The sequence below is a fragment of the Pelophylax lessonae genome (assembly GCF_965119305.1).
Source record: "Pelophylax lessonae genome assembly, chromosome: 3".
NCBI classification, from domain to species: Eukaryota; Metazoa; Chordata; class Amphibia; order Anura; family Ranidae; genus Pelophylax; species Pelophylax lessonae.
Window position 1 is genome coordinate 614,770,050 of NC_138770.1, and position 21,898 is coordinate 614,791,947.

At 43.4% G+C, this 21,898-nt stretch overlaps 1 protein-coding gene across 1 annotated transcript in view; it reads right to left on the reverse strand.

Annotated features, from left to right (window-relative positions):
• TGFB2 (transforming growth factor beta 2) overlaps window positions 1-21,898 on the reverse strand; it is a 220,830-nt gene that overhangs the window by 15,013 nt on the left and 183,919 nt on the right. Inside the window, exon 2 of the mRNA XM_082252625.1 lies at window positions 8,454-8,617. Within this exon, the coding sequence (XP_082108751.1) occupies window positions 8,454-8,617 (164 nt within the window). The remainder of the gene's footprint in view (window positions 1-8,453; window positions 8,618-21,898) is intronic.

Below are 21,898 nucleotides of genomic sequence, written 5' to 3' on the forward strand. Positions count from 1 at the left end.
TAGTGGGGTCACCAGAGCAAATTGAGAGAATAAATCTTCCAAGTGGGGATATTTACAGATAGCAGTAAAAATCCGCTAGGGGTGCTAACCCTTCCCTCTAAAATGGGGGGGGGGGGGATAAAATGTAGGGTTTAAATACACTTTAATTCGGCAAAGAGCAAAGTGCAATGTCTGAAGTTCTGACACTTTGACATATCTGGCCTAACCATCATGGCTGTGAGGGCTCATTCACACAAAGGTATGGTTTTTATGCAGGATTGTGCTGGCTGAATGCCAACAGCAAGATCCTGCATACAACTTGGTCGATAGCGCATCCTAACTCATACAAACATACACAAGCATCTATTCGGATCAGCTCCATGCAGGTAGCTTGTACAGCCTGTTTACATCTCCCCCTCCTAGTGAGGGGCATTTTCATGAGTGACTCAGCTGTGGCAGGAATAGCAGCCACGGGGTATTGCCTCAATGATTACACACTATTATTTACGTATTGGCCCTGAGTGAGCCATTCATGTGGCTGCAGCGCATGCACAAAATGGCCTTGGATGATTCTGGGTAAATGAAGGCTGAGATCATTCTGTGCACGCACTGCGGCAGGAATGATTCGTTTAGCCCCGGTTCACACTTCCGCGACTTTGAATTTGACATCCCTGCGCGACTTCATCGCGGCTTGCTGCTTTACCAGAAGTCAGAGGAGGGATTTGGGGTCTTATAGACCCCCGATCCCACCCCCGATCCCACCATAAAGAGTACCTGTCACTGCCTATTGCTGTCACAGGAGATGTTTACATTTCTTGTGACAGCAAAAAAAATTTTTTGTAAAGGGACAACGTAAAAGGAAAAAAAAAAATTGAAAGTGCCTCTTCGCTCCGTGCTTGCGCACAAATGTAAACAGTGTTCAAACCACACGTAAGATATCGCTGAGAGCGAGAGCAATAATTCTAACGCAAGACCTCCTCTGTAACTCAAAACAGGTAACCGTTACAATTTTTTAAAGTGTTGCCTATGTAGATTTCCATTCCACAAGTGTGCGCAATTTTAAAGCATGACATGTTAGGTATCTATTTACTCGACGTTACATCATCTTTCACATTATACAAAAAAATTGGGCTAACTTTACTGTTTTGTTTTTTTAAAAAAAAACGATTAAAGTGTATTTTTTCCAAAAAAAAAAAAAAAAGTGCGTTTAAAGATCGCTGACATAAATTATTGCAACAACCATCATTTTTTTCTTCAGGGTCTCTGCTAAAAATACATATATATAATGTTTGGGGGTTATAAGTAATTTTATAGAAAAAAAAAACTAATTTTAACTTGTAAGCAACAAAATGTCAGAAAAAGGCCTGGTCTTCAAGTGGTTAATGGGGCGCGACTGGTCATGCGACTTTGAACTCTCAAGTCACATGAAAAGTCACGGCAGACTCCCAATGTATTTTTTCCCTTTTCTTTACTTCTTCTATTCTCTTACTCCTTTTTCATGACCCTTTCCCTTTTATTAGTTCTTATGTGGTACTAACAGGGTTGTTCTCCAGACCCATTGAAATGTACTTTTGCTTTAGTGATTATCGGATTATAATCACTTTGTTTTTAAACTAGGCCGACAGTCAACACTCTACCTTTCTCTTTCGTTTTAGTTATTTTTAACCACTTTACCACCGGAGGATTTTGCTGTCTTACGTCCAGGCCACTTTTTGCGATTTGGCGCTGTGAGACTTTAACTGACAATTGCGCGGTCGCGCGACGCCGTACCCAAACGAAATTTACGTTCTTTTTTTTCCCACAAACAGAGCTTTCGTTTGGTGGTATTTGATAACCTGTGCGATTTTTACTTTTTGCGCTATAAACAAAAAAATAGCGTTTATTTTGAAAAAATAACAATATTTTTAGCATTTTTTTATATGAAATTCCCCCCCAAAAAAATGTAAAAATCAAAATTTTTTTAAATTTTTGCCCAATTTGTTTTCTGCTACCTATGTTTGGTAAAAAAAATCACAATTAGCGTATTTTGATTGGTTTGCGCAAAAGTTATTGCGTTTACTATCTAAGGGAAAGATTTCTGTCATTTTTGGTGTTTTTTTTAATGGTGGCCATCTGCAATTTTTTTTGCGGAACTGCGACATTGCGGCGGACAGATTGGACCCTTGACTGACATTTTTGACACTTTAGGGTGTACCAGTGACATTACTGCAGTAATCAGTGCTATAAATATGCACTGTTACTGTAAAAATGACACTGGCAGGGAAGGGGTTAATTTTATTGGAGAGGGAGGGGTTAATGTATGCCTGGTGCTTACTGACGTGTGTGGGGGGAGGTGACTGAGTGACACAGGGACAAATCGCATGTTCAGCTATGCTGAACCCTGCAATCTGTCACTGTTTGTCACTTGGGAGATCCGCCCGCTCTGTTTACACAAGCGGGCGGATCTCCAAACTGGATTCCCCGATGATCGGGGAAGAGCAGCGGCGATCGCTGCCGCTCCTCCCCTGGCCCGACTCCCGTTGTGACTGAAAACAGCAGGAGCGCGCCGCCGGCGGCACGCGAGCGCTGCCTACAAGGGGAGGAGTCCAGCGACATAGGTCTACGTCGCTGGACGGAATCGAGCCACTTTGCCGCAGTACAGTCCCAGTGACTGGTCGGCAAGTGGTTAACATTTGACTGTATACTTAATGCTTATATAGTGCGATATTGCATTTTAATATTTACTTGTCTCTTTCCAATTGAAGTAATTAGTTTGTTACCCTTTGAATATGTACCACAATCCATGTAAAATTCAGATTGTTCTCCTTGATTTTTTTCAAAACAATAAACAAATTTGACAAGGAAAAGTAGAGGCAGTGTGATCCAGGGCTAAGGCCCCATGCACACGGGGCGTTAGAAAAAACGTACGTCAAAGTTAGTTCTGACGCCGGAAAAAGCAGCTGTAAAAACGTGCTTTCAGTAGCTTTTTCCATTGGCGTCATTGCACGTTTTGCCACGTTGCTTTTAGCAGCGTTTTTTTTTCTTCCATTCAAAATCAATGGTTCCCTATGGGAGCCTATTGATTTGAATGGAGGTCGCACCGCAACACCGCAAGTCGGATCCGACTTGCGCTGTGGGAATCTTGAGGGGGAACTCCACGCCAAAATGTGAAAAAACGGCGTGGGGTCCCCCCCCAAGGTTCCAAGCCAGGCCCTTCGGGTCTGTTATGGAATTTGAGGGTAGCCCCATGCCGAAAAAACGGCGTGGGGTCCCCCCCAAAATCCATACCAAACCCTTATCCGAGCATGCAGCCCGGCAGGCCAGGAAAGGGGAGGGGACGAGCGAGCGGCCCCACCCCCCCTGGACCACACCAGGCCACATGCCCTCAACATGGGGGGGTGTTGGTGCTTTGGGGCAGGGGGAGCTCTGCACCCCCCACCTCAAAGCACCTTGCCCCCATGTTGATGAGGACAAGGGCCTCATCCCCACAACCCTGGCCGGTGGTTGTGGGGGTCTGCGGGCAGGGGGCTCATCGGAATCTGGAAGCACCCTTTAACAAGGGGGCCCCCCAGATCCCGGACCCCCTCCCTATGTGAATGGGTATGGGGTACACTGTACCCCTACCCATTCACCCCATAAAAGGCAGTGTATGGAAATAACGACAAGAGACGTTTTGGAAAGTTTATTAAAAATCTTCATCCGACTCTTCTTGTCTTCTCCTCTCCGGGGTCTTCTCCGGGGTCTTCTGCTCTTTTGCTGTCCGCCCTTCTTGTCTTCTCCTCTCCGGGGTCTTCTGCTCTTTTGCTGTCCCCCTCTTCTTGTGTTCTTCTCTCCGGGGTCTTCTGCTGTCCCCTCTTCTGCTGTCCTCTCTTCTTTTCTTCTCCTCTCCGGTCTTCTGCTCTTTTGCTGTCGGCTGTCGGCTGTCTTCTTCCTCCGGTCCTCCTCCTCCGACGTCTCCGCTGATTATGCCTATCTCCGGTCTCTTCAGCTTATTATATAGCCATTAGGGGCGTGGCCCCGATGACGTCATCGGGAGGCCCCGCCCCCTCATGTCACAGATGACGTCATGTTGAGGGCATGTGGCCTGGTGTGGTCCAGGGGGGGTGGGGCCGCTCGCTCGTCCCCTCCCCTTTCCTGGCCTGCCGGGCTGCATGCTCGGATAAGGGTCTGGTATGGATTTTGGGGGGGACCCCACGCCGTTTTTTCGGCATGGGGCTACCCTCAAATTCCATAACAGACCCGAAGGGCCTGGTTTGGAACCTTGGGGGGGGACCCCACGCCGTTTTTTTCACATTTTGGCGTGGAGTTCCCCCTCAAGATTCCCACAGCGCAAGTCACCCCGCAAGTCGGATCCGACTTGCGGTGTTGCGGTGCGACCTCCATTCAAATCAATAGGCTCCCATAGGGAACCATTGATTTTGAATGGAAGAAAAAAAAACGTATAACGTGGCTTAACGCACGTTAAGCAACGTTATAGCAAAGTTATTCAGCTTTTAGCAGCGTCAGGCGTTTTTAACGCTGTAACGCTGGTCCTCAGAACGCGCAGGTGGTGGGTTCTTGTTGCAGCCTAAAAACGCCTAAGCCACTTACAGCTCAAAAACGTCTGAGTGTGCATGAGGCCATAGAATAACATGGAGGGGCGTTTTTAGGCTGCAAAAAGAAAACGCCTGACGCTGCTTACAGCAGCGTTAAAAACGTCCCGTGTGCATGGGGCCTAAGGGTTGATATTTAAAGGGTTAGTTCACCTTTACCAAAAAGCTGCCTATGCAGATAAGGGGCATCTGTAGATAAAAAACAAACTGTGCAGTTCTGACTAAATTTGGACTTTGCTGTAGGTGTAGGCCATTTACATACCTTATGAAGGCTGACTGAAATACTCCCAGGACGTTGCTAGAATTTTCTAACTGAGGCCTAGTCATCACTGCTCACCTCCACCATCACAGGAGTGAGCTCTTAAATTCTGAACTCAGAGCTACTGCATTAAGGCTGAGAAAGAGTATGTGAGGGGGTTTAAATCAGAGAAAAAGCTCACTCCCATGATGCAGCAATTTGTCCCCGCAAATTGGACTTGACTGGAATTGGAAGGTAATCTTAAGGTCTATGGACCTCAAAAATGCATCAAAGTCTGGCAAAAGTAGGGCAGAGACTACTTTAAAGTTGTTGCGACTTGAAGTCACACAGATATGAACGGTACTCATTGGAGATCATAGAGTACGACTTATCATGCGACATTGCAGTCACAAGTCGCAGGAAAAGTCACACAAGTGTGAAAGGGGCCTTAGCAACATCATGGGAGTATTCCAATCAGGCTTTATGAGGTATGTAAATGGCCTACACCTATAACAAGGGTATTATTCAACTTTATTCAGAGCCACACAGTTTGTTTTACCTACACACCTCTCCCTCACATAGATTTTTTTTTTTTGGAAAGGTGAACTAACTCTTTAAATATCAGTAGTGTGTAAAGCAACAGCGGATGGGGATATTGTTGATATTTCCATGGTGGCACTGAGCAGCGATGATGGCCAAAAGGGTCCACACAAATATTAAAAACACTATAGGGTTCCCACAAATGTTTACATGAGTATAATACAGCAGAAATGACAGGCCTGCTAAACATAGAACAACATTCCCTTGTCAGGCACAGCTGTGTGAATAGGCCCTATAGACTTGTATACTGCTGCATACAGATGCATACATAACTATACACTGTACAATTTGTAAGCAGCGGTTTTCATGCCCACGTAATTGAGCCCTTACAACACCAGTGTTAATTTTAAGGTCTAATTTCGATTCAGTTTTAATCATATTCCTTTGGCTAAAATGCTATTTTAGTTTTAGTCGTATTTTAGTCATCTGAATTGTTTTTGTTTTAGTCGTATTTTAGTTTACTAAAATCTCCAGTACATTTTAGTTGACTAAAATCATTTTTAGTTGACTTTTTTTTTTTTCCTGCATCTGTTTCCAATTTCATAGTTCACACCAGTGCGTTCCAGTTCCAGAAAAAAAAAAGAACATGCTGCATTTTTCCTGCACTGAACTGTAAAGGAACATTGTAAAACGCATAAAAAACGCACAGGAACGCAACTAAAGGAAGTCTTTTGCTTTAATTAGTGCTCTCGCTCTGGCGATCGCGGCAATACCTCACATGTGTGATTTGAACACTGTTTACATTTGCGGGTGCAACTTACATATGCGTTTTTTTTTGGTGCGTGAGCTCACAGCGACAGGGGTGCTGTAAAAATATTTTATTGTTTTTCCTATTTATTTTAGTTTTAACGCTGTTTTAAAAAAAAAAAAATCTGATCACTTTTATTGTTGTCACAATAAATGTAAACATCCTTTGTGAAAGTAATAGGCAGTGACAGGTACTCTTTATGGAGGGATCGGGATCTAAAAGACCCCAGACCTCTCCACTGCACTTCAAAGTCTTCAAAATGCCGAAATCAGCATTTTTGAATACTGACACTTTTTTTAAATCGGCACTGTTGGCAGGCGATTAAACCAGAAGTGACGTTGTGATGTCGCTTCCAGGTTACATGATCTGAGACTTGATTGAAGCTGAATCTGGCTTCATTCGGGACTCTAACCAGCTGGCGGAAGTTCCGGCTGGTTGCTCGGATCTCCTGGTGGGAAGGGAGACTTAGGCAGAGCGGCAGAAGGCAGCGGGAGGGGACGTCCCATCTTGCTCACGGGGATAACGGGCGAATGGCTGCAAAACCACATTGGTTGTTATCGCCAGAAAGCTGACCGCTGGCTCTAAATAACGGTACTGGGGTGATGGCATCTCCCCGGTGCAACCACTTCTTCAAGCCGAGGTCCAGGTGCGTCGGTTTGCGTGAAGTGGTTATCTAAGTCTTTTTTCTACAATTTCAAAACTCATTATATACTCCTGGAGTAAAAATCGAATAAAACTTTATTATTTATGGTATTAAAGAGGTTGTAAACCCCATACAACATTTTTATTTTTTGTAACCTGTAAGAGAAACACATAATGAGCTAGCATGCATCGCATACTAGCTCATTATGCAATACTTACCTTAGAACGAGCCCCCGCCGTCCCGCCCGCTTACCTGTATGACGGGCGACATGTCCAGTCGCCCGTCTTCTGGGATCGTGGCATCCGGCCATCTGATTGGCCAGAGCCGCGGTGACGTCACTCCCGCGCACGCGCGTGGGAGCCGACATTCTCGGCATGGGGCTCTGAAGAAACGGCACCAGCGGCCGTTCCTTCAGAGCGCATGCGCCAGTGACATCACTGGCTGCATGTAAGGTAAATATCTCCTAAACGGTACATGTTTAGGAGATATTTACAGTACCTATAGGTAAGACTTATCATAGGCTCACCTATAGGTAAAAGTGTCAGAGGAGGGTTTACTTCCTCTTTAAGGTTTGAACATGCACTACAGACACAGATTTAGCTATTGTGATATATAACCAGTGTTCATTTTAACTACAAATTTAAATTATATTTAGGCCCAGTTCACACTGATGCGAATCTGATACAATCCGAAAGGCATAGATTTGCATGTCATCTGAAAGGTCATAGGGGTTTATTTACTAAAGGCAAATCCACTGTGCACTACAAGTGCACTTGGGAGTGCACTTGGGAGTGCAGTCGCTGTAGATCTGAGGGAGAAATGGAAGGAAAATAAAAAACAGCATTTAAGATTGCACGAATGGATGATAGATATCAGCAGAGCTACCCCTCGTTGGAAGTGCACAGTGGATTTGCCTTTAGTAAATCCAGTGCCAGGACAAGGTCATCCAGCGCCCAGGGCAAAGATGCCAAAGTGCGCCCCCTTTCCCTTAGGGTTAGGGTCAAGGCGCTCCGATCCCTGCAATAAACCATCCCTCCTGCCCACCCCTTATTCCGCCCCAAGTAAATCAACACCAATGTCTTTTGACTGAAATGTCATTTTAGTTTTAGGCCTTATACCGACTGGACGTTTTTACAGCTGCTGTTTTTGGCGGCCGGCGTTTTTTTTCTACAGCCAGTAAACTCCCCAGCATGTTATTCTCTGTGTCCATGCACATATAAGCTGTTATCAGCAGTTTTTGGCAGGGGTGTTTTCTGGCTGAAAAAATAAAACTGAATTAGTTGGTTTTAGGAGGCGTTTTTCAGCTTTCAAAATGCTCTAACTAAGATAAAAGCTAAAAAAAAAACACCAAAAAGGGCCGAAAAACGCAGCTATTCTGCGCTTATCAACGTTTTTGAGCCATACGTTTTTATGGGAATATAGTTTTGCTGAAAAACGCTAATGCAAAAAACAGCTGAAGAACTCCTTCTACAGCTACAGCTTTCTACTGACGTTTAGATAACATCCAGTGTGCATGAGGCCTTAGTCATATTTTAGTCATCTGAGTTGAATTAGTTTAAGTGTTATTTTAATCAACTAAAACAGTGTTCATTTCATCGATGATATATTCATATTAGAAATGATAACGTATATTACAAAACATATTAAAAAAATAATCACAAATCTGGCATTTACCTGATATAGCTCTATTCGTTGCTCTGATACCCGTGCCTTTGGATTCTGTAAACGAAACACTCTAAATTCTGCCTTCACTAAATTGGAAACATTTTTCTCCATTGCAGAGACGTCGAACCGGAAGATTCTGAAGTAAGGATTGTAATAGTTTGGGTGGATGGCATCTGCAAAAAGTTAGTATTACATTTTGTAAAAATACTGATAGGAAACATTGTTTCTGCAAAGACCTCTATACAACATGACAACACAGATGACTTTTAGAGGGGCACTGTCATTTAGCAAAACACCTGTGCTGGAAGCTTTTGTTGGAAGCAGCCATTTCCTGATTTGTGGGCAATATGTTTGTTACAGGGCAGCCATGTTTACTTTTTTTTTAGCCACACGGCATAATGCCACCTCCACTTAGCTGTAGACAGGGTGTCTATGGGCAATATAATGTGCCACATGTATTGCTTTGACCCCAAAGTTCCCACATCACAACTGGATCCCTGTCATGTTTTCAGGCAAAGATGTGCCGTGACCTGGTTCTTTTTGAATAATGGCTTCCTTCTTGCCACCCTTTCATACAGCCCAGTGTTATGTAGAACTCACAATATGGATGACTACTGCACCTTTCCTCCAGTCTCTAATGAATACAGTGTAGGAACCCATTATCCTGGAATGTAAGTATAACTCATGCGTCAATAATCAACAGATGCTTCTAAGACAAGAATTTTGCTTTATGACAGATTGCCACCACTTTAAAAAAATGAAGAGAGTGAGAAGTGACTGGGACCATATATGTGCGCTTAATCAGATTACTTTTATTGGGGGGGGGGGGGGGGGGTAATCTCTCACTCCTAAGGACACAACTCCATGAGAAATTAGATTGAGCTACTGAAAAGCACCCAATGTAGACTCGTCAGGGATCCAATGCCACTGAATTCCAAAAAACAGTATCTCTCCTGCGCTCGAGTGGTGTGCGGAAAGGTAAATGATCTAGGTGTTTTTTTTGGCACAAATGGAGCGGTCTTGCTGGCCTCCTCAGGACCAAGGGTAGCCAAAAAGCACTACAAGAAAACGACAAGAGAAGGGCGCACCAACCTTGTGCATTACCACTAAAAAAGTTTATCAAAATCAAAGAAGGTAGCATACAATATACTTACAAACATAGGATATGTACAAGCATGTAGGAAATAGGGACTGCTTGCTTCCAGGACACTTCTCTACTGCTGGATAGCGTGATGGCGTCCTCACCACCTTGTATGGCTTACACGTTTCGAGGGAGGTCCCTCTTCCTTAGAGCCAAAGTTGCCACTTACGCGTTTCGAGTGATGACCCTCTTTCTCAGAGCCAAAGTTGGCAACTTTGGCTCTGAGGAAGAGGATCCTCCCTTGAAAGGCGTAAGCCATACAAGGTTGTGAGGACGCCATCACGCTATCACGCTATCCAGCAGTAGAGAAGTGTCCTGGAAGCAAGCAGTCCCTATTTCCTACATACTTGTACATATCCTATGCTTGTGAGTATATTGTATGTTACCTTCTTTGATTTTAATAAACTTTTTAAGTGGTAATGTACACGGTCGGTGTGCCCTTCTCTTGTCGTTTTCATCTAATACCACTGCTAAGACAATGACCTTCGAACAGTCATACATCCCAGTAGTCTTCATGGACATTTTTTTTCCTTTCATCTTTCTTCTGGAGGAGGGGCTTTCTCTGCTAAGCACATCCTCCTGTCTGTGTGCCTAAACTAAGGGCAGATGGATACCAGGGAGTAAATGCCCTTACTCAAAATGGCCACAGCTAGAACTGCTAGGGTGGTGTTTTTCAAAGTGATTTCGCAATGAAAAAAAAAAAATGGAGTCATGGATGGATGTTTGCCTTGAATATAAAAATGAATTAAATAGCGCTTTCAATTTGTGGTGCTGAGATACAGTTTAGTTCCGCTAGATGTTTACATGATGGTGCCACCATTGATACATAGAGGTTGATTTAATGAAGGCAAATACACTGTGCACTTTGCAAAGTGCAGTGGCACTCTGCAAGTGCAATGGCTCTAGAGCTTAGTAAATAAGGGAGAGCTCTGCTGACTTCCATCATCCAATAATGTGCAAGCAAAAATGCTGTTTTTTCTTTTTTCCCTTGCATTTGATTGGCTATTCTTTGCAAATTGAAGCTTTACCTCTTTTACTAAGATCTAGAGCAACTGCACTTTGCAAAGTGTACAGTCTATTTGCCTTTAGTACATCAACCCCATAGTAACATAGGCTGAAAAAAAACACATCCACACAAGTAAACACAAAAAAAAGCCATATACCCATAACATAACCCCTAGACCTACAGCTGATTGAGAAAAAAAGCAGAAATCCCTTACAAAGAATGTTCAAATTTGCTTCAGTAGGAAAATGAGTCATTTCTGATCCTTGAAGCCAGTTGATATTCCCCTGGTCAACAGTATATCATGTTTTTTAATATTAATAGAAAGCTATATTTGGCATATTTAAAAAATACATCCATATTTTTTTAAAAGCAATCTACATTGTTGGCTAGAACTTGCTCCCAGAGAAGTCAATTCAACATTTTTAAAACTTTTAGGCTCCTTTCACATATTGTCATCCCAGATCATGGGCAGAATCACGGCGATTCTGCCCACAAAAGCGAATCACGGCAAATCGCGGGACTCCCGCGCGATTTCTGTCACTTCCAATGGCACCCCAAATGCAGCGTGATTTAGCTGTGACTGTCACCCGACAAATCGCGGTAAAATCGTGCAAACAAAATCGCGGGATGCCTGTCACCCGAAAAAAGTAAAAAAAGTACAAGTCTAAGGACCTCAACACGCATCAAAGTTGGACCAAAGTAACGCAGGGACTACTTTGAAGTTATGAACAGATATGAACGGTACTCATTGGAAATCATGGAGTATGACTTGTCATGCGACTTTGCAGTCCCAAGTCGCAGGATAAGTCACACAAGTGTGAAAGGGGCCTTAGGCCCCTTTCACACTTGTGCAACTTGTCATGCAACTTTGGACATCAGAGTTGCACGACATGCCGTTCCCAATGTTTTCCAGTGATACCCATTCATATATGCGCAACTTAAAGTTGCAGCAACTTCAAAGTAGTTCATGCACTACTTTGGTCCAAATTTCATGCAACTTGAGGGCCATACACTTCAATGTTAACCCTCAGAAGTTGCATGAAAGTCATACCTGAATGTTATACAATGCAACTTTTGTACAACAGTTGTCCATTAAAACTGGTCAAAGCCAAAGTCGTATCCAAGTTGCGCCTATCCAAAAAGTTGCGTCAAAGTTGCACCAAAGTTGCACTCCAAAGTTGGCACAACTTTAGAGTCATACAAGTGTGAAAGCGCCCTAAAAGAGAAGTACGGGAAAAGAACAAACATCCATATTCTCCTAGGTGTCTGCAGCATGGATCCGATGCTGCATCAGTTCCCTGCCACATCTACACTAAAAACTGAGCGACCAAAGTGTGGCCATGCACACATAGGCGTTTACAGGTGTATTAGAAGAGGAGCATTTGGAGTATGAAGAACAAATCACTTGTGCATTCAGGAGAGAAGCATTTGAACAGAAAAAATGCTTGATGCACCTAAATGCCAGTAAACGCACCTAAACATGCCTAAACACTAGGCACATTTAGCGCTTGAGCGTTAATTAATTTCAATGGCCAGAATAAATTAATATTCTGGCCAATGGAATGAATGAATGCCCAAACGCTTGATGCGCCTAGCGTTGAGGCATGTTTAGGTGCGTTTACTGGCATTTATGCCCACCAACATTTTCTGTTCAAATGTTTCTCTCCCGAATGCACAAGTGATTTGTTTTTTCAGCCTCCTTCTGATACGCCTGAAAATGCCTATGTGTGCATGGCTTAATGCTTGATGAACGTGTGTGCAAAACGCAGCTTTAGGTGCTGGTTTAGCTGCTTTTTTCCTGCCAGGAGCTAAGGCCCTCTGTGTGCATGAGACCTTAAGGCTGGGTTCACACTATTGCGATGTTAGACATTGCATGTGATTCACACCACATTGCTGGACAGATCACAGGCGATGTCAGTTCCATGCAAATTCAGCCATGCAGATTGTATGGCTGAATTCACATCACATTCGGACAAAAATGGTGCAGGACCCTTTTTTCAGTCCGCACTGGAATCGGATCGCATTAATGTGTGTCCAATTCCTACACCATTTGCCAGTTGACACTTGCGATCTGCTAACCGATCTGGGGGTGTCATTAACTTTGTATTGACTCCCCACAGCGGATCGCATAGGGCAGTGTGAACTGCCTGCCAGAGACATGTGATGTGGGAACCCGCACTGGAATCGCGCTGATTCCCACATCGCATATGGTTGAGCCCAGCCTAACGCAGGAGTAAACTTATGTAGGAAAAAAAAAAGTTTCTTCCTGCAAGGCAGTATCATAATGTGCTAGACAGGACAGAAGTGATTAGAAATCTCCCCAACTGGCACACATTTTAGATACAGAGGGAAAGGGGCAGAATATTGTTTTTATTACTCTCCATGACAGCACACCTCCTATTTCTAACATAGGTGTCACAAGGACAGTTGTCCCCTCCCAACTGACTCCTCCCAACTACTTCCTACGCTCCCAAATTCTGAAGCCCCTCCTGCTCCTCACTTTTCTACCAATCCGGTAAGTCTACCACTTTAATTACCTTTCCTCCCCCAACTCCTCCTATGTCCAAACCACTTTCTACCCAGTCATGGCGGTGTTCCGTGAAAAAACCATACCCGTGAAAATTCCCTACCCTCGTCACTTCCGGTGCACCTACGTCATTGAACAGCTGAGCAGCTTCCCACTGCGCATGCTCAGAGCTCCGGAGGGTAGGGAATTTTCACGGTAGTGTTTTGGAACGTTACACCGCATCTGCTGTTGCCGCTGCAACATGAAATCATCTCCGCTCCTACCCCTGTGACTTCCCTGATCTCGGCTACTAAATGTAAAAGCAGCGGCGGGTCTATGAAAATATAAATCACGGAGCCGAGATCTCTGTGATTTATATTTTCATACACCCGCCGCCGCTTTTACATTTAGTAGCCGAGATGAGGGAAGTCACAGGGGTAGGAGCGGAGATGATTTCATGTTGCAGCAGAGATGTTTTAATGTAACCGCGGCAACAGCTGATGCGGTGTAACTTTACAACACACTACCGTGAAAATTCCCTACCCTCCGGAGCTTCGAGCATGCGCACTGCTAAACTGCTCAGCTGTTCAATGACGTATCCGGAGCTGTGAGCATGCGCAGTGGGAAGCTGCTCAGCTGTTCCATGACATATGTGACAGGAAGTGACGAGGGTAGGGTATTTTCACGAGGTAGGGTTTTTTAACGTTACACCGGCCCTGCGTCTAGGTTTCTCTTTTTTACTCCAAGCCTAACTTTTTAGACCCAGAGGGAAAGAGCCAGACTAATGTTTTTATTACTCTCCATGCTCTCCATGACTGCACACCTCCTATTTCTTACATAAGTGTCACAAGGACAGGAAGTGAGGGAGAATCTTCCCAGTAGGGTGACAACCTAAAAAAAGTGTATATTTTTTCCCCCCCACTCTTTTCCAAGCTAAAAGAAATGGTTGGCATTGAGCTTTATTAAGTTCAATGGAAGTACACAACCTATAATTTAAAAGAAAAAAAAAAATATTACAAGAACGACTTCAGAATTTTGCGTGACATCAGCATGATGTAATCCTTTGTATTGCAAAGCTTTATAGAAACATAAGCCTTTTGGCAAACACATTGTTGGCAACAAACCCTGCAAGATTAGCACAAGCTGGCGAAAGTAAAGCCTCTCCGTTTCCTTGAGTAAAAAAAAAAAGTTGGAGAAAAAACAAAACAATACCACAGCCTCGGAAATGGATGATACTTTAGATAATTGCCCATGATCTGTAAAGAATTGAAGTAACATCTTTCTGTTCAAATCACGGGCGGTAAACAAGTGTTACAAAGATTTATTTTTATGACCCTTTGTGTTTACGAAGCCCCTGGTCTTTGGTCCTCTGCCAGTGACTCGCACGGCGCTGTTTCCAACCTGGTCTCCGAAACGCGGTAGTCATCTAGAGTGGATTTGCAAATATTTACAGTTAGATCTACTTATTAAATACAGTTGTTATCCTTTTCAGATTACGGCCATTGCTCTCTCCCACTGGCAATTAAAATAATTAAGCTGTCTCGAGCGCTGATCTACGGTAAAGCTGAAGTATGTGGTTACAGTAGCTGAGCTCCAGACGAGGCACTGGAAGAAGACACTGATATACAACCGTTGGAGGAAATCTGTCACATGTAAAGCAGGATCGTGTGGTTGGACAGCAGACTGAATCAGTTGTATTAAATTGATGCTGTCATCGGCAAATACACAGCAATGAAAAATTGCCACTTTTTGGCACTTTAAAGGGAAACTACTGTGTATTTATTGTAATATTTAGTTTGATATGAATAGATTTATGTTTGTATTTAAAAAAAAAATATATATATATATATACAGTATGTATATACATATATACACTCACTTTATTACCAAAAGTATTGAGACGCCTGCTTTTACACGCATAGACACACTCCTAAACCTTGTGGACAGCCTTCCCAGAAGAGTTGAAGCTGTTATAGCTGCAAAGGGAGGCCAGCTTAATATTGAACCCTACGGACTAAGACTGGGATGCCATTAAAGTTCATGTGCGTGTAAAAGCAGTGGTTATATTTTTATATATATATATATATATATATATATATATATATATATATGTATATAAAAATATGTTATTATTGCTATTATACAAGATTTATATACCGGTAACAGTTTACACAGCTCTTGGTGAATAAAATGATCAGTTTTTATTTATTCATGAAAAACCTTTATCCCAAAAGGAAAACAACTGTATACTGTAACTGATTATAAATTGTGAGCTGGAGTTTGGCTTCAATTTTTAGTGCATCTAACTCTGCTAAAACATTTAACAGCCCAGACTGACTACTGCTGTATGCTGTGCCTCCTGTGCTCATTCTTCCAGAGTCATGTCTCACTTATACTCAAGGTGTTACTGGCCAGATCACACGGTGAAAACAGAGTTAAAAAAGAAAAAGGAAACTGATGCAGTCGACACATCTAAGGATTGGTAAGCTGCAATGTAATACATTTTTGGTTTCGGGTTTAATACTGCTTTACGGAAGACAGTACATTTACAAACCAGGTATCATCTCACCCCCCCCCAATAAAAAAAAAAAGAAAAAAAGTGCAATGTGTGCCAGTGGAGGGGGGGGGGGGGGTAAGAACAAGCTTTCCCTTTAGGGTGGAGCTCTGCTTTAAGTGAAAGAAAAACTGCAGAAGAGTGAGTTCAGGTTCCCGTTTTGGCAGGCAGGACTTTGCTGTGCAGAGCTGTGTAAATTTCAGGCATGAATGGACAGAAAGTCAAATCCTTTGGCAGGTAAAACAGCTCCAGTAGATACAGTATATTTTATCTTTGTTTTCAGCCAGATCAGCTTTAAAAGTCGCACAACTATGATAGATGATTAGGTTATTTGAAAAGTGACAGGTCCACTTTAAGTCCACTTCCACAGTCCCATTATGAAGCAGAAGCTGGCAGATAAAAGCCTAATAAAAGTATGAGAATTTGGGAAAAGGGACTAATGACTCTGGCTACAATCCCTGGCCTTCATTCTCCGGGGAGGGAGGGTTAACAGAAGATCTTCTGTTTTCTCTTCTCTCTCTCTTCAATGCAAGGGAGAGAGACGCACAGTGGACTCAATGGCTGTGCTCGGCCAAACCGCCTGGTTGTCACAGCAGCCGTGCAAATTGCCAAAATAACATGTAAATGCTGTCAAACTCTGCTGCTTAGATTAGACTCGCTCGTAAGGCACTAAGCAACGTTTTAGCAGGTCTGACTGCTGCCGTCCAAACCTTACCACACCCTGCCCACACATTTCCACACTTGACCATGCACTGAAACAAAAGCGCACTGCCCATCTGGTTACAACCCTAGGCTCATTAAAGCGTAACTAAAGAACAAAACTGTAATATATTGCAGTTTACCAGTTTTTAGATGTGGTGGCTTCATTTGTTTTCTTTTATTCAGATTTTTTCACCTGGTGATATTACAAGTGTTACACTTCCTGTCCTAGGGTGACACTTGCTCACTGTACTGTATCTATGGAGATGCAGTGTTGTCACCTTAAGACAGGAAGTGTATAAGGGCTACAGAACATGATTTTATGGTTTATAGATCTTTATTATACAAATTAACATTTACCACAGGGTGCGTGCATGACTGCTTCGGCTAAAAGAGCACAGCAGCAGCTGTTGCCTTTTGAACTGTTTTAACTGAAAGTCAGTACAAAAAAGAAAAAGAGGGGAGGGAGGAAATCATTCCTCTCATCATTTAGAAGTGTGTGTAATTTGGGCTTCAGCCATTGAGCTCTGTAAACAGCCTTTTTTTGCACAGGAGATAAGGAGAGTCAGGACAGATAAGCAGGAGAAGGGAGGGGGAAGTCATTCCTCCCATCATTTAGAAATGTGTATAATTTGAGTTTAAGCTATTGAGATCTATAAACAGCCTTTTCTTTCCACAGCAGATAGGAGAGTCAGGACAGATAAAAAGGAAAGGGGAGGGGGAAGTCATTCCTCTCATCATTTAGAAGTCTGTGTAATTTGAGCTTCAGCTATTGAGCTCTGTAAACATCCCCAGAGAGGATTCTGCAGCAGGAAGGAGGCAGTAAGAAAGTGTGGATCAGTGAGTATATCTTTCTGAGGGGAAGGCCTATTGGGAGACACTGTCAGTTTGCATTAAATGGGCAAAGTGACTATGCTTTAGGTTTATATGTTTTTAAATTACTTTATGATTTATAGATCTTAATTACGTTTCACACAAATAAACATTTAAAGCAGGGTGTGTCCATGACTGGCTTTGCCAAGGCAGCACAGCAGCAGCTGTTTCCTTTCAGACTGTTTCCCTTTAACTGAAAGTGCAAATAAGAAGGTGGCCTAAAAATTGATCAGAAGTTGTATACAAGCCAGCAGGTTACCAAAGCCTGCCCTTTAGTTACACAAAACTACGGGTTTTCATTATGTGCCATTATGACTAGACACTGGCAGCCTAACAACCAATGATGCCATTAGATGATAGCGAGGATGTCTGTTGCCTCCACAGCATCATTGTTTGACCCTTCTCTGCTCCTGTCCCTCAGCACTGGGATCACATTAGCTGACGGATGGAGTGAAATTGAGGTAAAAGGGAAAAACTGGAATACTAGTCAAGTGTATTTGCTTTTGGAAAAATAAATCACCTCGAGAGTGCCTTGAGATTTTCTTTAATTTTAAAGGGTGTCTTAACTGAAAAAAGGTTGAGAAACACTGCGCTATATGGCCCAACCTATATGAATGCTCCTCCCTGGTATTGAGTTCAGGTGTTTCAGTGAAGGGTACTAATTTGCAATTGAACACTTATAACATAGGAAGGAAGGCCTTTATTTGTTCCAACGTGACTATGCTCCTATCTACAATGCCAACTCCACAAAGCCATGGTTTGATGAACTTGAGTGGCCTTCACAGATCCCTGACATAAACCCTATTAAACCCCTTTGGGATGAATTGGAACACCACCAATTATGAACCAGGCCTTCTTATCCAACATCGTTACCTAACCTCACATATGCTCTTTTGGATGAATGTGCAAAATTCACCCAGACAAGCTCCAAAATCAAAGGTGAGACCAAAGTCTTCAAAGAAGATTGGAGGGTATTTTAGCTGCAAAGCTGGTGAGTAACTCTGCTTTTCATTCACATTTTCACTGTTCACCTATCACAGGGGTCTCCAAACTTTCCAAAGTACCAGCTTACTATGTTTCAGACTAACAGGGTCCAGACTGTGACCAGTTGAAGTAGAATGTGTCCTGGCGTCAATGGGAATGAACAATGCCCCATGCATGGTGGTCAGTGGGAGGAGGACTAGAGCCCCATCTTTGATGTCAATGGGAAGAACAGTGCCCCATTTTTGCTGTGATTACGATGAATAATGCCCCTCATTGGTGCCAGTGGGAGGAATAGTGCCCCTTCTTCGTTGCCATTGGGAGGTATAGTATCAGTGGGAGGAATAGTGCCCCATCGTTGGTGTCAGTGGGAGGAATAGTGCCCCATCAGTGTCAGTGGGAGGAATAGTACCCCGTCGTTGGTGTCAGTGGGAGGAACAGTGTCCCATCTTCATTGTCATTAGAAGGAATAGCACCTCATTGTTGGTATCAGTGGAAGGAATAGTACCCCATTGTTGGCGTCAGTGGGAGGAATAGTGCCCCATCCTTGGTGTCAGTGGGAGGAATAATGCCCCATCGTTAGTGCCCTATCATTGGTATCACTGGGAGGAATAGTGCCGCTTCATTGGTATTAGAGGAGGAATAGTGCCCCATTATCGGTGTCACTGGGAGGAATAATGCCTCATCATTGGTGTCAATGGGAGGAATAGTGCCTCATATCAATGGGAGGAACAGTGCACCAAGAGCCGAATTTATGCAAGCAAAGGCCTGCATCCAGCCCGCGGGTCACAGTTTTGAGACCACTGACCTATCAGAGAGTCAACTCAAAGCTTTGGTTGAGAGTTACAATAAATGAAGCTATTTGGGTACAGATGTCAATTAGATTATTGAAGGATAACAATAGCAATAGGGACAGTAATTGATGGTGGGCTAAAATAAATTCCTAAACACATAAAATTGGAGACTTTTCAGTTTTTCCCCCTAAAGCCTGGTCCATTTGCAGTGAAATAAGAGATGGAAAGGAAGTAAGACTGGGACATCCCAAAGGAAGAACTGCATGAAAGTATATGTACAATAAAATACAAGATATGACATTTAACATGAGAATTATGTTGCTGATGGAATCTTCCTAAAAAATAAAAAAGGAAAAAGAAAAAAAAGCAGAGCCAAGCAGCAGAAGGAAAACAAAATATTATGTGATCATGACAGATTAACATCTCCATCTCACAATGTCAATATGAAGCTTTGAAAACCAGTTCTCATAATGGTTTACATTCTTTGCGGAATACAGTTCTTCCCACTATATTTAAAACAGACAATGCCCGATTTTCTAGTCAAACGCTAACCATCTGTCTACAAATTGCCTAGCCAAGCCTTCAATAAAAGAAAGATGTTCAGAATTTCTTCCCTCTGCCCTTTTCTCTGTTATTTTATCCTGATACTACGCGGCCATTCTCTGCAATTCTCATTTACGGGAGACTATCTTCCACTTGTTCCATTCATTTCCCTCCTTGATTACTGTAACCTTTCGCTGCTGCTTTTCTTCTCCCATTTTAATCATGGTAATTTTGTAGGACTTTGGCAAGCAGGCCTAGCGGCTCTCTGGATATCATAATAAAAATGACCTTTTACTCTAGTAGTAGAGTAAGTTCTAAATTTAAAAGAGGCAGTCATTCTCTTAAAGAACTCAAAACATAAGGATTAGTAATATGCAGTGGCGGCTGGTGCTCACAATTTTTGGGGAGGCGCAAACAGAAAAATTTAATTGCTTTGCAGCAAAAAACGCTTGACTTTGAGGTCACAAAAGTGTGAAAGGGGCCTTCAGTAATCAAGGTATAGTGTGCCCTCTTCAATGCAAAGTGACCAGCGTGCCCCCTTTCAATGCAAAGTGACCAGCGTGCCCCCTTTCAATGCAAAGTGACCAGCGTGCCCCCTTTCAATGCAGAGTGACCAGCGTGCCCCCTTTCAATGCAGAGTGACCAGTGTGCCCCCTTTCAATGCAAAGTGACCAGCGTGCCCCCTTTCAATGCAGAGTGACCAGCGTGCCCCCTTTCAATGCAGAGAGACCAGCGTGCCCCCTTTCAATGCAGAGTGACCAGTGTGCCCCCTTCAATGTAGAGTGACCAGCGTGCCCCCTTTCAATGCAGAGTGACCAGCGTGTCCTTTTTCAATGCAGAGTGACCAGCGTGCCCCCTTTCAATGCAGAGTGACCAGCGTGCCCCCTTTCAATGCAGAGTGACCAGCGTGCCCCCTTTCAATGCAGAGTGACCAGCGTGCCGTGCCCCCTTTCAATGCAGAGTGACCAGCGTGCCGTGCCTTCTTTCAATGCAGAGTGACCATCGTGCCCCCTTTCAATGCAGAATGACCAGCGTGCCCCGTTTCAATGCAGAGTGACTAGCGTGCCCCCTTTTAAAGCAGAGTGACCAGCGTGCTGTGCCCCCTTTCAATGCAGAGAGATCAGTGCACTTACCTGCAGTGACTGCTTCTCCTCAGTCCCACGCGTCTCCTTGAGTCCTCCCGCCTCCTCCTCGGCCAATGGCATGGGTTTGCCTTTCAGCCAATCAGGAAGCGGGTCTCGGACCTGCTTCCTGATTGGCCAGGAGGAGGATCCGTCTGACAATAGCGAATTTTCATTCGCTATTGTCACACAAATGGGTGGGCTAGGGCGCAGTGCTCTGCGCCCCGAGTCCACTCTTTTCTGAAGCCTATCAGGTGATTAAAAAAAAAAAAACCTTGAACTCCATGCGTCCGGCGCCCCACATGTAGATTAGGGGGCCGGACGCATGGATAGGGTGGGCGGCGCACCAGCGCCCCCAACGCACCGGCCACCACTGGTAATATGTAGGCTCAGAGATCTTTAAGGATAAAAATGGTCAATATGGGTGCAATGGGTGCAGCCTTGGCTGAGACAAACTACACTGATGGAAAGTACAGTGTGATCCAAATCCTCAGAATAAATCCTATGGCTTTAGGAACCACCGATGAATCCAATCCAGCATACCTAAAGTATAACTAAAGACAATTTTTTTTTTTTTTTAATTTTGGATAGAATGGAAAAGGCTTAGAACACCTGCCATTTTTTTATTGCTGTCTGTGCCCCCCATTAAGGAAATTCACTCTCTCTATTTGTTCTGTTTACCACTATCATTGAAAGTGAAAGTAAAATAAAATCACTAATTTTGGGTTGTCCAATGTTCTTCCAATGGGGACACTAGTTCTGGTGACCTGGGTGTCCCCAAGGAATTCCCTTAATTTGCATGGATTTTCTCACTTCCTGTTTGGCTATGAGACATTAAGTGAACGGAAATCTCCGCAATGGGGTAAAGATGGCAAAAAAAATCTGACAGGTGTTATAACCCTCCTTTACTTTATCCAAAACAAAAAAAAAAAGTTTTGCCTATAGTTCTACTTTAAGGCAGCACTTTAGAGAGACTGAAAAGATCTCTAAGAGGCAAACAGACAAAAAAAGCAAAGTGTACTGGATATGTAAACATTTATTAAAGGAAGACAATTACCAACTCACATATAGTAAGACGAATTTTGCTTATCATAGTTCTCAAAAAGATTTCCAGCTCGAGATGACACCAAGGAAACTGTCACAATGGATACACTGGATATGGTCTGGATGGCACCTGCAGTAGCTAAGAGAGACAGCAAGGGGGCACCAATCTAAGTGCAGCAAGGTGGAGAGGTG